At 64.4% G+C, this 16477-nt stretch overlaps 4 protein-coding genes and 1 long non-coding RNA gene across 11 annotated transcripts; 3 read left to right on the plus strand and 2 right to left on the minus strand.

The window, feature by feature from the left end:
* Nucleotides 1-2258, minus strand: LOC135313870 (uncharacterized). Its single transcript, XR_010373351.1, has 2 exons — nt 2168-2258; nt 1-579 (listed from the first exon to the last, which is right to left on the minus strand). It is a non-coding gene; the product is annotated as an uncharacterized LOC135313870 (long non-coding RNA).
* NICN1 (nicolin 1, tubulin polyglutamylase complex subunit) lies at nt 1376-4913 on the plus strand. 6 transcript variants are annotated; one of them, XR_010373350.1, is made up of 6 exons: nt 1376-1577; nt 1858-2031; nt 2176-2289; nt 2751-2822; nt 3923-4029; nt 4161-4265. XR_010373350.1 is itself a non-coding variant. In XM_064454169.1 (6 exons), the coding sequence occupies exons 1-5, from the start codon at nt 1419-1421 to the stop codon at nt 3984-3986; spliced, it is 627 nt and encodes a 208-aa protein (XP_064310239.1). In that variant the 5' UTR covers nt 1376-1418; the 3' UTR covers nt 3987-4029; nt 4161-4265. The 6 variants fall into 6 exon arrangements, 5 of the variants coding, with proteins under 5 accessions (XP_064310239.1, XP_064310240.1, XP_064310242.1 ...); XM_064454169.1 differs by having other exon boundaries at nt 3879-4029; XM_064454170.1 differs by having other exon boundaries at nt 3879-4020; nt 4161-4248.
* A 136-nt stretch (nt 4914-5049) lies between these two features.
* Nucleotides 5050-7192, plus strand: AMT (aminomethyltransferase). Of its 2 annotated transcripts, none has more exons than XM_064454166.1 (8): nt 5050-5366; nt 5435-5515; nt 5633-5764; nt 5931-6009; nt 6133-6278; nt 6378-6597; nt 6688-6843; nt 6957-7192. In XM_064454166.1, exons 1-8 carry the CDS (start codon nt 5094-5096, stop codon nt 7133-7135), a joined length of 1266 nt encoding a protein of 421 aa, XP_064310236.1. In that variant the 5' UTR covers nt 5050-5093; the 3' UTR covers nt 7136-7192. The 2 variants fall into 2 exon arrangements, with proteins under 2 accessions (XP_064310236.1, XP_064310237.1); XM_064454167.1 differs by having other exon boundaries at nt 6378-6558.
* On the plus strand, nt 7142-16415 carry UBA7 (ubiquitin like modifier activating enzyme 7). The gene is given in 25 exon segments (XM_064454175.1): nt 7142-7222; nt 8476-8641; nt 9126-9260; nt 9328-9434; nt 9616-9706; nt 9805-9916; nt 9919-9942; nt 10042-10139; nt 10248-10394; nt 10477-10635; nt 10821-10928; nt 11010-11090; nt 11179-11334; nt 11421-11586; nt 11664-11866; nt 12128-12192; nt 12357-12540; nt 12657-12733; nt 13036-13247; nt 13426-13535; nt 13631-13717; nt 13792-13983; nt 15688-15789; nt 15869-15969; nt 16249-16415. Coding segments are annotated over 25 exon segments (3057 nt in total). The 5' UTR covers nt 7142-7175; the 3' UTR covers nt 16376-16415.
* Nucleotides 7246-8235, minus strand: TCTA (T cell leukemia translocation altered). Its single transcript, XM_064454174.1, has 2 exons — nt 7859-8235; nt 7246-7341 (listed from the first exon to the last, which is right to left on the minus strand). Exons 1-2 carry the CDS (start codon nt 8215-8217, stop codon nt 7299-7301), a joined length of 402 nt encoding a protein of 133 aa, XP_064310244.1. The 5' UTR covers nt 8218-8235; the 3' UTR covers nt 7246-7298.
* Nucleotides 16416-16477: the final 62 nt, after the last annotated feature.

Consider the following 16477-nt stretch of genomic DNA (forward strand, 5'->3'; position numbering starts at 1 on the left):
TCGATGTTTTAAGTTTTCACATTTATTCTGCTGTTTACCTAAACTGGGATGTGTAGTTTTGGGGAGCAGGAGAGCAGTGCTGTGCTGCAGGCAAGCTCCAAAGGCGATTCAGGGATGGTTAGTGGTGGCTCTTGAGGACAGCCAGCCTCGTCCTCCTTGCGGGGGGATCAGCTTCTTGGTTCGGGGCTTGATTCTTTTGTTAGTGGTTTTTTTTTTTTAATCAAAGAAATCCTATTTTTCTCATGCATCATAAAATAGTCATCAGTTGAGTCAGACTGGCTGGGGGTAACTTTGGCTGAGCGTGGGGGCAGCTGCCTGCACCTCAGGGTGCAGTACTGTGCGGGGGGGCTCATGGGAGGGTGAGCCAGGCCCCATGCCCAGACAGCTCCTCCACTGCCTGGTGAGTGCCAGAGTTGGGGTGGTCTTCTCTTAAGCAAAACCCCTCCCTGCGAGGTGTTTTGGTGACAGTAGGGTGTTTCCTCCATAGCGTGGGGCTGTCTTTTTGCCCTGATGACTCCTTGAGAGCAGTGCCAAAATGGTCTTGCCAGCCCCTGGCTCTGGGCTGCACACCTCCAGATGCTGTTGGAAAAGATAAAAATTTTTTTTAAAAGTGCCAGGAATAGTTAATAGTCAAAAAAAATCAGTGAACTCTCAAATCTAATTTTTTACTAAATTTTTTATACAGCCTCAAATTGTTTTATTAAAAAAAAGACTTAAAAACCAGTGTACTGCTGCCAGCAGTTTGTATGAGCTTAGCTTGCAAGTGCCAGCTCTCCAGCCCCTACCACCCTGTTCAGGCTAAGCTTGTCTGAGCCATGGGGGGGCTGCCACTGCCCCACTCCTGCCCCTCAGCTGCCTGTTCCTTCACTTTATAGATCCTATTTTTCTCTCCTTTGCGCTAAATAATTTTAAGCATGGATTTACTTTGTGTTTTCCCTGAGTGTTTATTTGGGGGGAGGAAAAACAACCCTCGTGCAGTGGGGAGGGGGTTTCTCAAAGTGCAGCCAGCCATGCCACCACCCTCCCTCAGGGGATGGTAGGCTGCTGGGCTGGGTGGGTGACAGCCCTGTGCCGCTACTGGGGGGCTCCCCCAAGCGCCTTGGTGCTGGCCCTGAGGGAACTGGGGGGCGACCGGAGGTGGTCCCCCCATCCCCATTTCAGCATCGCGGGGGCGGTTTCTGCGTTGTGTAAAGGAACGTATGGAGTCAATAAACGGTGTGCTTTACTACAGCCCTGCCTCTGCCAGCGCCGCGGCGAGGGCACCGGGCGGGCTCGGGGAGAGCCCCGCCACCTGCGCGGGAGGGCCACGCCCCCTAGCGGCTGAAGCGGGGTTCCCCTTTCCGGTCGGCGCGGCGAGTGACGCACGGCCCCGCCTCCCCCCCGGCACCGCCCAGGAAGGGCGGCCGCGCTGTGCCGCCATGTCGGGAGCGCCGGGGCCGCCCGCGGGGCCCGGCCGCTGCCCGCTGCCTTGCGCCCTCCGCCCTGCCGCCACCATACAGTTGGGCGGGGGGGCCGAGCCGGCGCGGCCCGGCGTCGCCATCATCGACCTCCGCTTCCCCCGAGGCGCCGCCGCCGATGTGAGTGGAGTGCGGCCCGGCCCGGTGTGGGGAGGGGATGTGGAGCTGGTACTAAGGGGGCGGGTTAAGCCGGTATCGGAGAATGCCGCTGCCTGCCGGGGTTGGGCAGGATGCTGGTGGCGGTCCCGTTGTGCGGGTGGGGTGCCGGTGCCAGTCCCGGTATATAGGGGGGAGGAGTGGCAGTGCTGGTAGCGGTACTGCGGGGAAGATGCCGGTGCCGGTGTGGGAGGGGAATTCTAGCGTGTGTGCGACGCGGGGTGTGAGGCCGCTGGTCCCGCAGGTGCAGGAGATCGTCTTCAGGAACTTCTACACAGCCTTCCTGAGCGTGCGGGTGCAACGCCTCGGCCCCGCCGGCTCCCGCCGCTGGGTGACCTGCCTGCGGGACTACTGCCTGATGCCCTGCCCGCACACTGAGGAGGGCTCCCAGGACTACTTCTCCCTCCGACGCCACCAGGTGATATTTCCCTCGGACCCCTGCCATCTGTGGCAGGTTGGGGTTTTTTGGAGCAAATTCCAAAAGGTGCCCAGAGCATTGCTGCCCAGCCAGCCCCTGCTGTACCCCCGGCAGTGACAGCTCCCCCCATCCTTACCCCTTCAGATGCTGTGCGATGTGGACCAGGTGACGGTGGTGCGGTTCATCCTGCGGCAGCCCTCCCCAGTCTGGCTCCACTTCACCATTGAGGAGCTGCAGATTTTCCCCCCTGGACGGAAGGTGAGCGGGTGCCAATGCTGCCCTCCCTGCCAGGTGCAGGCAGGGGATCCAGGACAGGCCCCTGTCCCCAGCCCTGCACCTGGTATTGCTCCCCACAGCTCTGGGGCTTCAGGATCCTGCCAGAGGACACAGGGGTGTGGGTCTGACTCCTTGTCCTTCACTGGGGCACTCGGTCCCTTTGTGCAGTGGGGGTTGGGGGAGGGACTGTTCCAGCCAGCCCCAGCCTTGCCTGTTTTGGAGGTGGATGTTTGTCTGAGCAGCGGGACATAGCTGGAGGTGGCTGCAACAAATTATGAGCTGCAAACAGCCACCCTAAACATAAAATTCCCTTTAATAATGGTAAAGCGATATTTATACCAATATAAATACAGGCAGGCTCCAAACTGCAGCATGCTGCATGGAGTGAGGGATGGAGGTGGGACTGGGGACACCCCTTGTGTGACCCTCTGGATCTATTTCAGAGCCCCCAGAAGGATTTCCCCTCCTGGCTCTCCCAGCTGACCCCTCCGGAGCAGCCAGCCAGCCTGCATGGAGTGAGTAGTCCCTCCTGAAGTATCAGGGGGAAGGAGGGACCTGGGTGGGCTGCCAGCCACAGGTACGAACATCACTTGTGAGGCTGTTGGCCCCGTCCCTGTCCCATTGGCTCCAGGCTCCCACCAGGAATAGCTGTGGAGCCCTGACATGCCCTACCTTGTGCTGGAAGTAGCTTGCAGCATTCAGAAGAAAATTATCTCTACAGGGATATGTGATTTGAGGTGACACTTAAGTCTACCCACCCTCTAGTCTGGGGACAGAATGTCCCTGTGGGAGTGGTGGGTGCGCAGCATGGCTCAGCCGGCCAGTGGGATGCGTGGGGATGGGGTGGCCTGCCTGGTTCCTGGCACTTTGCAGAGGGTGCGCCCTGCGGAGCACCGGGGCAGCACGTGGGCAGCAGGAGGTCATAGCCATGGCACATGTTTACAGTTTGTGAGCCACATCTTCCCGGCCAGTAGCCTTTGGTGAGCAAAGTCCAGGCAGAGCATGGCAGGGGCAGGCAGCTGGCTCACCCACGGAAACCTGCTGAATCAGCCCCTGGCGTTGCCTGTAGGCGCAGGCTGGGCCAGGAGCAGTGTGCGCACCCCTGGGGCCGTTCTGCCACTGGGCTTTGGTGCTAGGGAGCTCACACCACCATGGCAGCAGCAAGGCTTCTGCCAGCCCTGGCAGGTGTGGGAGCTCTGGTCTGTGCCCAGCTGTCCGGCAGGCTGGGGAAGACACCCCAGTCCCTTGCTGATCACTTGCTTTGTGCCCCCCTTGGCAAGGGGTGGTCTGGGGGAGGTGCTGGGGGTTGCTCTGGGCTTGGCTGCTCCCAGCACCATGATGAGGCACCCACCAGCGGCCTGGCACCATGGGCTGGGCTGGGCAGGGAAGAAGCGGCACAGAGCTTTGCCTTGGCCTGGAGAGCTGCTGTTGAGGCTGTGAGTCCCACCTGGCTGAAGGTCCCCAGGGGAACCAACACGTGCAGTGGGGTTTCTGTTGCCAGGCCTGGGGAGCACTGCTGGGGGAGGCTGTTGGGAAACTCTGGACTGTGCGATTAGGTTTTTAATCATTAGCCAGTGATCTGCTTTCTGTCCTCACCCTGGATGCCTGCCAGCAGAGATGGGCTTTCGGTGCTGGGGCTCAGGGTCACCCATTTCCGCAGCTGTTTTCTTAGAGTGTAGCCCTGCTCACCCTGCGTTGGAAAACCACCAGCAGGTCAGGAGCGTAAGTACTGTCACGATAGCGCCTGGCTCCCTGGGGGCATAGCCAGCTGGCCACGCTGCTACCTAAGCCTGAGGCAATCCAGCCCACCTGGGCCACCCCCGCTCCACAGCATTGTGCCCACTTCTTTCCAGGAGCTCCCCGACCCAGAGAAGGTGTCGACGGAGGTCCAGCAAATGTGGGTGCTGACAGAGGTGATCCGGGCTCGCCAGGCAGCTGCCCGCATCGGGCGCTTCGACGTGAGTCCCAACACCCTGCTTGCAGGGGTTCTGGCCTCACTACATGGCTGGGGGAGCCCTCCTGGAGGGGCTGCTCCTGGCAGGATGGGGTGGGGGTTTGGGGTGGGTTGGCACAGCAGAGCTGTGCAGGGACCAACAGTTGCTCTCTTTTCCAGGTGGATGGCTGCTATGATATCAACCTGCTTTCCTACACATGAGCCCTGCTGGTGGCGGCCAGAGGGGTCCGGCTCCTCTGCACTCCCAGGGCCCAAGCAAACTCCTGTGCTCCCGCACTGGCCTTTGTCACTGTGGCCCGGCAGGTTTCCAGGCCCTCCCCGTGCCCCTTCCCTAATTCTTCCTGTGCTGGCTGGCAGAAGTTGGGCAGCGCTGCTGCCCCGGAGCCCCCCGTGAGCCTCTCCCACCCGGGTGCCCTCCAGCTACCATGGGTTTGCTCTCGGGCCATCCCGTGCTGCTGCTCCCTGGTGTGGGCAGAGCCCAGCTCCCCAGCCCTCCCTCTGCCCTGGTGAGTGGCCCCGGCCCTGCCTGCAGGGCGAGGACCCCGCCGCCAAGGGCGTGCTGGGGCCGGCGCCCACTGCGCTCGGAGGGCCGAGGAGGTGCCGGGCGGGCGGCGGGGAGAGCCTCGGTCACGACTAAAAGCTGCTACCTTGGTCCTGTCTGTGCCTGCCTGTCTCTTTTGGTGGAGGGGCGAGAGATAGCCGTGCCGGGGCAGGACCCGGACCCAGCATCCCTGCCGGGGGAGGCGGGGCCGGGGGGCGGGGCGGCGCGGGGGCCGGGCGGACTCCATGTCCCAGGCGCCCCGGGGTCGGGCCGTGCCAGGGAGGAGGGAAGATGCTGCGGGCCGGCTGCCGCGCCGCGCTGCCCCGCCGCCCCCCGGGCTCGGTGCCGCTGAGCGGGACCGGGGGGCAGCGGCCCGGGGGATCCGAGGCCGAGGAGGGGGGGCTGAAGCGGACGCCGCTGGACGCCCTGCACCGGTCCCACGGGGGGCGGATGGTGCCGTTCGCCGGCTGGAGCCTGCCGCTGTACTACGGGCAGGGCCACCTCCAGTCCCACTTGCACACCCGCCGCTGCTGCTCCCTCTTCGACGTCTCCCACATGCCACAGGTAGCCGGGGCGGGATGGGGATGTGGGAGGGACCCACACCACCTTACACCCCCCCCGGCCTCTTCCAGACTCGAGTGTACGGCCGGGACCGCATCAGGTTCATAGAGAGCCTGGTGGTGGGGGACATCGCTGAGCTGAAGCCGGGGCAGGTATGGAGAACCCTAGGGACACCAGGCATCTGGTGGGGTCAGAGGTCCCCAGGGACAGCCCAGGTGGGCGGGGGGACGCGCAGCCTCCCAGTGCTCCCAAGGCTCTACATCCCGCAGGGCACCCTGACGCTGCTTACCAACGAGAAGGGCGGCATTGTGGACGACCTCATTGTCACCAACACGTTGGAAGATCACCTCTACGTGGTGTCCAATGCTGGCTGCGCTGACAAGGACTTGGACATCATGAGGGTACGGGGCTGCACGAGCCCTGAGGGAGGTGGGGACACGCGGTGGGAATGAGTCTTCCCACCTTTTGGTGATGTCTGTGGTTGCGTGGGGTGAGGTGGCCACAGCCCCATGCAGTGCTGGGCACCAGCCTATCCCCTGTGCTAGTGGCCCACTGTCACCCTGGCAGGGCAGAGCAGCAGAGCTGCAGGCCGCTGGCGGTGACATCCACCTGGAGGTGTTGGACAATGCGTTGCTGGCTCTGCAAGGTAGCGGGAGTCCCACACGGGCTGGCACCAAGTGTCACCATGCTGGGGTCTCACCCTCAGCAGGTGCCGGACTGCACCCTCCTCTGGGTCTTTGCCCTGTGCATGTCACTGCCCTCCCCGCAGGTCCCTCCATGGCACGGGTGCTGCAGGCGGGGCTGCCAGACGACCTGGCAAAGCTCTCTTTCATGAATAGCATCACCACAACAGTTTTCAGCGTGCCAGGCTGCCGGGTCACACGCTGTGGCTACACTGGCGAGGATGGCGTGGAGGTACCCCAGGAGCTGTGTTGGCACCCCCCCTGCCATGGTACCAAGAGAGGGGAAGGCTGTGCCCGAGTGACCCTGCCTCTGCCTGTGTCCCCCACACAGATCTCGGTGCCTGCGGGGCGGGCAGTGGAACTGGCCGAGCAGCTGCTGGGTGTCTCCGAGGTGTGGCTGGCGGGGCTGGCGGCCAGGGATAGCCTGCGCCTGGAGGCTGGGCTCTGCCTCTACGGCAATGACATTGATGAGACCACCACGCCTGCTGAGGCTGGGCTGCTGTGGACCTTGGGTACTTCAGGGCCACGTCCCTTCCCACCTCCTCCTCAGGGCAGGCAGAGGGGCGAGGCATCCCCACGTCCCCAAGGGGGTAAGGGGATCAGGTAGGCATTGCCAACCCTCACCCATTTCTGCCCTGCAGGGAAGCGCCGGCGCACAGCTATGGACTTCCCCGGCGCGGCTATCATCATGGCACAAGTGAAAGAGAAGCCGAAGCGGAAGCGTGTGGGGCTGACATCAGTGGGACCCCCCGTCCGGCCCCACATGGCCATCCTGGGCCCTGAGGGCACACCTGTGGGTAGGTGGGAGCAGCGGGGCTGGCGTGGGCACAGCCCCAAGCTGCACCCATGGCAGGGGAGGGGGCTGGGGCTGCCAGTTCCCACTCACCTCCCTGTGTCCTCACGTCCCCAGGCACGGTGACCAGCGGCTGCCCTTCACCCTCCCTGGGCAAGAACATTGCCATGGCCTACGTAGAGGCAGCACACAGCCGGGCTGGCACCGCTCTCACCGTTGAGGTGCGGAAGAAGCAGCACCCAGCCCTTGTCACCAAGATGCCCTTCGTGCCCACCCAGTACTACATGGCCAAGTGAGGCCAGCACCACCGCAGGCACAGCACCCCAGCCCCAATAAATGCCCCTGCCCCACTCTCCTGGCTTCCTCTCCAGTGACAGTAGCAGGTGCCAAAGCAAGAGGCGGCAGGTAGGGCACAGCGCTTTAATGGTGCGGGCAGTGCCCTGTGGGTCTCAGTGCTCCTCACTCCCGGTGTGTCTTCACTGGCTCCGCAGCTGGGCCCTCTCTGCAAAAGAGGGACAGCATGAATGGGGCCAGGGTGGAACCACAGCATGGCACCGTGGCATGGGGGGGAGGGAACCCACCTGCCTGTGTGAGGTGGGCAGGGCTGGGGCTGCACTTATTGGGGCATACTGGTCTGGGGCCACAGCTAGGAAGATGTTCACTGAGCTGTACTGGTCCCAGGGCAAAATGGGAGGGTACTTACTGGGGTGTACTGGTCCTGGGGCACAGACTGGAGAGCACTTACTGGGGCGTACTGGTTCAGGGGTGCAGCTGGGGAGGGGGTGCTCACTGGGAGGACACTGATCCAGTGGTGTAACCAGGAGGATACTCTCTGGGACATACCGGATCGGGGAGGCGGGGCACATGCTGGGGCTGTACTGGTCCGGAGGCACAGCCAGAAGGGCGGTTGCGGGGACGTACTGGGCCGGGCCCGGGGCGGGGGTGCAGCCGGAGGGGCGGCGGCGGGGGAGGCAGGGCCCGGGGAAGCCGTTGCAGGGTCGGTAGCGGTGGGGACTCACCGGGGCGGGTAGTGCCTCTCGGCACCGCCGTTCCGGCCGGCCGGGCTGGCGGGGGAGAGGGAGTGCGCGCGGGGCCGGGCGGACCCGGAGGTGGTGCCGGTGCTCAGGCCGAGGCCGGCGCCGGTTCCGGGAGGTCGACGGGCGGCGGGTCCCGTACGGTAGCAGAGCGCGGCCACCGCCCCACCGTAAGCGCGCCAGGCCAGGCAGACGCCCAGCAGGCTGAGGCCCAGCCAGAGCAGCAGGAGCTGACAAAGGGCGGCCCGAACGTCCTGCGCCGCCCACTCGGCCGCCAGCTCCCGGCCCAGGGCTCCCAGCGCCCGCCACGGCGCCTGCCAGCTAGCCGCCACCGCCGCCGACATGGCTGTGCTGGCCGCGGGGCGGGGCTGTGCCGGCCGCGGGGCGGGCCCTCTAGGGGGGCGGGGCCCTCTAGGGGGGCGGGGCCCTCTAGGGGGGCGGGGCCCTCCGGGGGGCGGGGCCCTCCGGGGGGCGGGGCCTCGGCGATGCGGGAGGCCGCCATGGCGGGCGGCGGCGGGGAGAGGTGGTACTCACGGCAGCTGTGCGTGAGGGGGCCGGGGCCGGGGAGTGGAGGGTCCCTGCTGACTGCCCCTGCCGCGCAGGTACGTGCTGGGTGGTGGTGCGCCGCGGCTGGGTGGGGCGACCGTGCTGGTGTCAGGCCTCCGCGGGATGGGAGCACAGGTGGCGGCGACGCTGGTGCTGGTGGGGACCGGGCGTGTCGTCCTGCACGATCGTGGCGTCGTCTGCACCGCCGAATGCGCCCAGCAGGTACCGGCGGGGCCAGGTGGGGGGCCGGGCCACGGGTATGGGCGGGGGTCCCCGTAATGGGTACAGGCATCGGTGAGGGTCCCTGTAATGGCTACAGGTATGGATGAGGGTCGCCATGATGGGTGTGGATACAGACAGGGTCCCGGTAATGCGTATAGGTATGGGTGGGGGTCCCAGTACCACTATGGGTGTGGGTGGGGCTGGGGGATCCCTGTTGCAGGTATGGATACAGGGTGGGGGGCTCCCAGTAGCAAGTACAGATTGGAAGCTCTGGTAAGGAGTGTGGAATGGGAGGTCCCTGTCATGGGTATGGCCCAGGGTGCCCCTCATTGTTATGGGTGGGGCCACGGTGTGTCCTATGCCATGTGTATGGTACTTAGCAGAGGGGCCCCGCAACAGTGCAGCCACAGCTGTGTGGAGCACCCCACTGTGGCGGGCAGCACCCCAAACCTGTTGGGTGCCTTGCAATGTGTCCACCCCACAGTTCCTCCTGGGGGAGAGTAATGTAGGCCAGAACCATGCCAAGGCATCCCAGCAGGTCCTGGCTGAGCTGAACCCCCACGTGGCAGTTGTGGCCCACACCGGGGAGCTGTCGGAGGCCTTCCTCGCCTCCTTCCAGGTGAGTCTGTGCCCCTGCATCCTGGGGCCCACTGGGATAGTGGCACCTGCTGATGGCCCCAGTGCAGGTGGTGGTGCTGACCGAGTCCTCACTGGAGGAGCAGCTCCGCGTCGGGGACTTCTGCCATGCCCAGGGCATCTGCTTCATTGTGGCCAACACCAAGGGGCTGGCAGGGTAAGGGGTATCTGCTGCATGGTCTCCCCGAGGCTCACTTTGTCCCCAGCACCCCCAGCCCATCCGTGCAGCGTATGTCCCCGTCCCTCTGGCAGTGCTGCTCAGCCCAGGAAGGACCTGGCAGTGCTCAGGCAGCTTGGTGAGGTGGCTCCTCTGGCAAAACCCGATCAGTCCTCTCCAGACAGATGTTCTGTGACTTTGGGGAGCACTTCATCACTGACGACCCAGCAGAAGGGGACCCAGTGTGCGCTGTCGTGCAGCACATCTCCCAGGTAGGAGGGCAGGCTTCCCCGAAACGCTGCTGCTTCCCCTGGTGGCTTTATGCCATCTGGGTCCAGTCCCCCATCCTCACGTCCCTTCCCCTCCTTAGGGCAACCCGGGTGTGGTGACATGCATAGGGGCAGAGGGCAGCCGCAGCCACCTCTTCTGCGATGGTGACCTGGTGACATTATCTGGTGCGGAGGGGATGACGGAGCTGAACGGCCGCCTGTCCCTGTGCATGTGCTGGGTGAGCTGCCGAGGGGGTCCTGGCTGCCCTGGCCCATGGTCAGTGAACTTGCTGGGTCCTTGGCAGTGACTGTGATGTCTGTCCCTCTCTCATCCCCAGATGCTTTCAGGCTGGAGATTGGCGACACCAGCTCCTTCTCACCTTACTGCCATGGGGGCCCAGTCTCGCAGGTTCAGCTGCCCCAGGTGCACTCCTACGTAAGTCCCCCCTCAGCCCTGCAGTGCTGCCGTGTGGGCTGGGGCACCACCATGCCATGCCCCAGCCCCAGGGAAGTGCTTATTTGAGCCTTGGCACTGTGCCAGCAGGAGCCTCTGCACCAGGCACTGGAAGACCCCCAAATCCAGGTGGCAAGTCCTGAGGAGCTGCCACGTAGCCGCAGCCTGCATGCTGCCTTCCAGGCCCTGCATGCTTTCTGTGGGGAGCGGGGATGCCTGCCCCAGCCCAGGGCACCAGTGAGTCCCCATCCTGCCCCTGCCTGGCCTCCCCAGTCCCCCATCACCCTGCCCGAGACTGCCCTTGTACCTCTGCCCACAGGCAGACACCAAGTGGATGCTGGAGCTGGCATGGAGCCTGGGGGCACAGTGGGGTCCCCTGGACGAGGATGTTGTGCGAGCCTTCGCCAGCGTGAGCGCGGGGGACCTATGCCCCATGGCCGCCATCGTCGGGGCCCTGGCAGCCCAGGAGGTGCTGAAGGTGAACAGGACAGCGATCCCGAGCCCTGGGGTCCTGCTGGTCATGCTCTGCACTGCTGTCTGGTGGCGTTTGGTGACCACGAGAGGGCACTTGCTGCCCAACTGGGGACGACAGGCAGCAGGCCTGGGGTGGGATACAGGGGGACCCAGCTGGCCACCAAGCTGACAGGGCCCTGTTTGCCCCAGGCCGTCACCAGGAAGTTCGTCCCCCTGGACCAGCGGTTGTACTTTGATGCCCTGGAGTGCCTCGTGCCAGAGGGGGCTGCGCAGCTGATGGAGGAGGACTGTGCCCCAGTGAGAATGCATGTTGACCCTCTCCTGGGTGCTAGGGGTGCCATGGGCACCTGTGCTCACATAGCTCCTCTGTCCCAGCAGAGGGGCTCTCGCTACAATGGCCAGATTGCTGTCTTTGGGGCTGCCTTCCAGGAGAAGCTGGGCTGCCAGAAGTACTTGGTGGTGAGCCAGGGCGGGTGCCTCTGTGCCAGGAGAGGCTGCAGAGCAGCCGGCCAGCATGCAGGGAGCTGCAGTGGCTCTGCCCTGGCAGGTTGGAGCAGGTGCCATTGGCTGTAAGCTGCTGAAAAACTTTGCCATGATGGGGCTGGCAGCGGGGCCGGGTGGGGACCTCATCGTCACTGATATGGACACCATCGCCCTCTCCAATCTCCATCGGCAGTTCCTCTACCGCTTGGCAGATATATCGGTAAGATGCTGCGAGGTTTGGGCCAAGCTCCCCACGAAGGGCCGTGGGGCGGGGGACAGCTGCCCACCCCCTCTCTGCCCTGGTAGAAGCCAAAGTCAGTGGTGGCTGCAGCAGCTGTGCAGCGCATGAACCCCAGCATCAGGGTGACAGCTCACCAGAACCAGGTGAGACCTGCCACTGAGCCATTCTATGGGAACAACTTCTTCCGGCGCCTGGATGGCATCGCCAGTGCCCTGGACACACTGGAGGCCCGTGAGTTCCAGGATGGGGAAAGGAGCTGAGCCCCTAGATGTGCCTACCAGCTCCCCAGCATACCTGGCTCCCCACAGGCACCTACTTGGAGAGCCGCTGCCTCCGGTCCCTCACACCACTGCTGGACTTGGGCATGGAGGGGCTGCGGGGGAATGTGCTGACAATGGTGCCCCACCTGACTAACCCACTGGAGCCAGCCGGCTCCCCTGGGGATGGCACTGGCACCTTCCCTCTCTGCACCCTGTGGTACTTCCCCCACACTGTCCAGCACATGCTGCAGGTAGGCTGTGCCATGCCAGCCCTGGCACCCAGTGAGGAAGCCCTGGCACCTTTGCCTTCCTTTCCTGTTTCCCCCTCTGGCCATGGCCCAGCAGCGGACCACAGGCAGGATATGGCCCCAGCTGCTTCCTGCTGGCAGCCTGAGCTCTGCTGCTGGCCCCGGCCCCAGCACAGCCTCTACCTCCCCCTGGACTTGGGCTGGTGGTCCCAAGGGGCATGAGGGGGGCATCCCAGTCCTCAACCCCCACTCCCCCCTCCACAGTGGGCCTGTGGTGAGTTTGAGGGGCTCTTCCAGCTACCTGAAGAGTGTGTCAACTGGTTCATGGAGTGAGTGGGCTTGGGAGAACGGTGCCAGGAGAGCAGCTGCCAGCCCTGCTGGGGTGCTGCCCACAGCTGCTGGGGCTGGGGAGAGGGGAGAGATGACCGCATCCCACCTGGGGTGTCCCACGGGATTGCTCCTGGGCTAGCAGCAGTGGCATCTGATTTTGCAGAGACCCGGCTTTCCTGGAGCAGCTGCCAGTGGGGAAGGCCCTGGAGGTCCTAGAGCAAGTGCGGGGCACCCTGTGGGAGCGGCCACAGGACTGGCGGGACTGCGTGCGCTGGGCCCGCCAGCACTGGCAGAGCTGCTACCATGATGCCATCGTCCAGCTGCTGTACACCTTTCCCCCGGAGCATGTGAGCTCAGCATCCTTTCCCCTCTGCCAGCCACCCCCTCACCTCTGCTGACCACACTGATGCAGCCAGGGGGACAGTGTCCCCAGGCCTGACAGCCTGTCTTTGCTCTATGCCAGGAAACAAGCCCCGGTGTCCTCTTCTGGGCAGCAGACAGGAGCTGTCCCCATCCACTGACATTTGACCCTGACGGGGAGTTCAGGGGAGAGATGTGGGGCCTCCCGCTGGGGACAGTGTGGGTGGGGGGAGAGCCGAGCCTGTGCCAGGGGTAGGGTGGGTGCCAGACTGTAGTTGTGCTCCATCCACCACAGCCTCTCCAGGGCTGCCAGATCCTGGCTGGGTCTGTCCCTTGTCTGTCCCTGTCCCCCAGTTGGCCAGGGCACTGCTGGAGACAGCTCACGCACGCTCTGCCACAGGAGGAGGAGAAGAGGCACCTCCAACTCTACCTTCGGGCAAAGCGGGCAGCCTTTGGCCATGTGGGCTCATGGACCACCCTAGCTGCCCAGGCGCTCTCACCCCACAGGACACCCACCTGGAGTACATGCTGGCTGCTGCCCACCTCTTTGCCCAAACACACAAGGTGCCACCGTGCAGTGACCGGGCAGCTGCGCAGACCATCCTCCGCAGCATAGTCCTGCTGCCCTTCGTGCCCCAGGAGGGGATCCAGATCCTCCTCGCCGAGGAGCAGGAGGAAGTGCAGGTGCCTGCAGGTGAGCTCCCCATGCCCCTAGGGTCCCCTGGGGGACATCCCTGGGTCCAGCATGGTGGCAGTGGGGCTGCAGTGCTGCTTGTCCACACCCCAGCCACCAGGATGACCCAGACGGAGAGGGGGGCACCATAGTGCACCACTGTGCAGGTGTACCACCCCAGGGGTCCCTGTGCCCCCAGACCACAGGCGGCTGGCAGAGCTCACCCAGGACCTGGTGGAGCGGAGACAGGAGCTGGTAGGGGGTAAGGAGGTGCAAATGCCCCTGATGGAGCCCATCCACTTTGAGAAGGTACCTGGAGCTGGGCAGGCAGCCCTGCTCAGATTCGGGGGTTGGCGGCTGCTAGTCTTCACAGGCTGCTGATGTCCCCACACTCTTCCTTACAGGCCAACAACATCGACATGGACTTCATCACGGCAGTATCCAACCTGCATGCAGAGAACTACAGCATCCCCCCTGCCAACTGGCTGATGGTGAGGGGTCAGCCCATGGGGTCAGGGGTCCCTGTCCTGTGCAGGGCAACTGGTGACACCCCTCCTGTTCTCAGAGCAAGCGGATTGCCAGGCGGATCATGCCTGCCATCATCACCACCACGGCAGCTGTGGCTGGGCTGGCATGCCTGGAGGTCTACAAGCTGGTATGGGGGTGCCAGGACCCCAGCTGCTACCGCAACAGCAACCTCTGCCTGTCCGACTGCCTGCTGCTCTGCATCCAGCCCCTGCCACTCCCCACCTACTGGGTAGGACCTTCTCCCCTGGGGCAGGGCAGGTGGAGGACTCCCAGGAGTCTTGGGGTGCCCCAGCTCCCAGTGGCAGCCACTGTGAGGTGGTGTCAGGGGAGACCCAGGAGCAAGGAGGTGGCCATGCACGAGGGGCAGCCCTGGCTATGGGGCTCTGGAAATGGTTCCAGGTGTTGTGCTGGGCCAGGGGTGCTGCCAGGCAGCGAGGAACCAGCTCTGTCCTGCAGCCGCCCCCTGGCACCAAGCCACCACCGCTGTCCTGCTCATCCCAGCTTCAGGCCCAACCGGGATGCTCTGGGGCGCCTGTGGGGCTGAGGCAGCCCTGCCACCCCATGGTGGGCCCCACAGTGAGCCCTGCAACCAGAGGGCGGGGAGCTGCAGCAGCCACATACATCTGGCTTCTGGAAACCAGCTGCATCAGCCAGAGAGCAGCTGGCACTGGGCCGCGGAGGCCTGCCTGGGGGGAGTAGGGCTGGGGGTCCCGGCAGCGGGGGGCCAGACCAGCAGCTCTGCCAGGGAGGGAGATCGGGGGCGGGGGCAGGCCCAGATTGGGACCGTCTGGGCGATAGAGGCCCCTTTGTCTGGGGGTTTATGGCATCCAAGGCAGCCCTTCCGGCACGGCAGGAAGCGCCGATTGGAACCAGATTGGCCCGGGGGGCCCAGGGCCAGGGACAGGAAGAGGGGGAGGGAAGCGCCTCCACTGCCTTGCGCCAGCTCCAGTTCTGCTTCAGGCTTCCTGGCTGCCCATGGCCTCCTTGTGCCCCACACCCACACCTGGCTGCCCAGACCTGTACCATCTTGGCTGTGGTGCCCCCAGCTTGGCACTGTCCCTGGGTGGAGGACACTGCTGGGGCTGGCTGTGTCCTCTGATTCCCACAGCAGTGCCCTGCACCTCCATGTCCCATGGCAAGGGTCTGCCTGGCTGATTGGCCATGGTGGGAGCACATGTCCCACAGGCCTGCTTGACACGCCCTGCAGTCCTGCAGGGGCCTGGGGAGCCCACCTTGGGGGGCCGCCTCAGCCGGGGGGACAGGCAATGCCATTCCCTCTGCGCCGGGCAATCACCTGGGTCTGTGCTGCACTGGTAAGGATGGGGTTAAGCCCTTTCCACTCCAGTGAGATAAATGGAGGCAGCAGAAGGCAGGAGGAGAGAGCAGCCAGGTGCAAATGCCCCTTCCTGAGCAGGGCCAGCTGTGCAGCGGCTGGCGCTGCCTGCAGCGAGGGCAGATAGCAGTGCCAGATGGCAGAGGGCTGTATCCAGCGCTTGGCTCCAAGGTTGGCACCTTGCTGGCCCCCTCGGGCCAGAGCGAGGGTCGCAGAGCTTGGGTCATGGGGCCACGGGTGTGAGAAGAGGCGATTGTGTGGGGCTGGGCAGTGCTTCAGTGGCCCTTTGTGCACCCGTCCTGGCCCAGGGCTGCGCCAACCCAGGCCCCTGTAGTGCTGGGGGGACAGAGGTGCACCCCACTGTCCCTGGCCCCTGGTGCTGCCAGGTGGAGGGATGGTGGTGCTCCTATTGCCCCCTCGACCCAGCAGTGCCAGGGGGGTTGGTTGTGCCCCCCATTGCCCCAGACCACCACCCTGTCCCCCTGCCCTCAGACTGGTCCCTTTGCCTGCCCTGCTGTACCCCAACCCCTGCCCTATGGGGCTGGGCAGCCAGGCTGTGGGGTGCCAGTGCCAGCTGGTACACCAGACTCCCACTTGCAGTACAGTGGGCAGGAGTGGAGCTGCTGGGACTGGCTGGAGATGCAGGCAGTCGGCGCAGATGGGCAGGAGATGACAGTGCAGGAGGTGCTGGACTGGATGCAGGTGAGCCCAGTGCGGGCAGCACCCAGCCAGGTCACCCTAGTGGGGTGCAGGGCTGCACCCTGACACCCACCTTTTGCAGAGGACACAGTGCTGGACTGTGACCATGCCTCTGAGTGGCCACACCATGCTCTATGACAGCGAGGAGGATGAAGAGACACGGACCCAACAGCAGGTGCAGAGGTAAGTCTCCAGCTCTGGGGCCCAATCCTGCCCCAGGGGGGCTGCCAGACCCTTCTCCCTCCATCCTAAGCCACTCCAGCTGCAGTGCAGCTCCTAGCCAGCTGCCGGATAAACATCCTGCCGGCAGCACTTCCCATGGTGGGACCCCTGCCCGGCCCCTCACTACTGGCCCCTGCATCCCTCCAGCCTGGCTGGGCGCCCCAGGGGGGGTCCCCCTGGGGTGCCCAGCCAGGCTGCAGGACAAGTCAGCATCCCCCAAACCTCCTTTCCCTGCTACAGGTTATTGGAGAACCTGAAGGATACTGGGGAACCACAGCAGCGGGAGCTGGAGCTGACCTATGTATGCGAGGGGGAGGATGCTGAGGCCAAAGATGCCTGTCCCACTCTCCTCTGCTCCTTACCCTAAGTGGGGGGTTGGTAATAAAAGCTGCAGGATGAGCTTGGAAGCATTGACCCTCATTGCAAAAACGCCCTGCCTGCCCCTGCCCAGAGTCAGGGTGCAGGCAGC

This window comes from Phalacrocorax carbo, chromosome 6 (genome assembly GCF_963921805.1).
Source record: "Phalacrocorax carbo chromosome 6, bPhaCar2.1, whole genome shotgun sequence".
NCBI classification, from domain to species: domain Eukaryota; kingdom Metazoa; phylum Chordata; class Aves; order Suliformes; family Phalacrocoracidae; genus Phalacrocorax; species Phalacrocorax carbo.

Coding starts and splice junctions, on each gene's coding strand:
- NICN1 (XM_064454168.1), top strand. CDS start 1,419: ATGTCGGGAGCGCCGGGGCCGCCCGCGGGGCCCGGCCGCTGCCCGCTG. Junction 2,032..2,175: donor TCTCCCTCCGACGCCACCAG/GTGATATTTCCC, acceptor TTACCCCTTCAG/ATGCTGTGCGATGTGGACCA. Junction 4,266..4,420: donor CCCGCATCGGGCGCTTCGAC/GTGAGTCCCAAC, acceptor TCTCTTTTCCAG/GTGGATGGCTGCTATGATAT.
- AMT (XM_064454166.1), top strand. CDS start 5,094: ATGCTGCGGGCCGGCTGCCGCGCCGCGCTGCCCCGCCGCCCCCCGGGC. Junction 5,516..5,632: donor CTGAGCTGAAGCCGGGGCAG/GTATGGAGAACC, acceptor TACATCCCGCAG/GGCACCCTGACGCTGCTTAC. Junction 6,844..6,956: donor CCCTGAGGGCACACCTGTGG/GTAGGTGGGAGC, acceptor TCACGTCCCCAG/GCACGGTGACCAGCGGCTGC.
- TCTA (XM_064454174.1), bottom strand. CDS start 8,217: ATGTCGGCGGCGGTGGCGGCTAGCTGGCAGGCGCCGTGGCGGGCGCTG. Junction 7,342..7,858: donor GAGAGGCACTACCCGCCCCG/GTGAGTCCCCAC, acceptor CCTCTTTTGCAG/AGAGGGCCCAGCTGCGGAGC.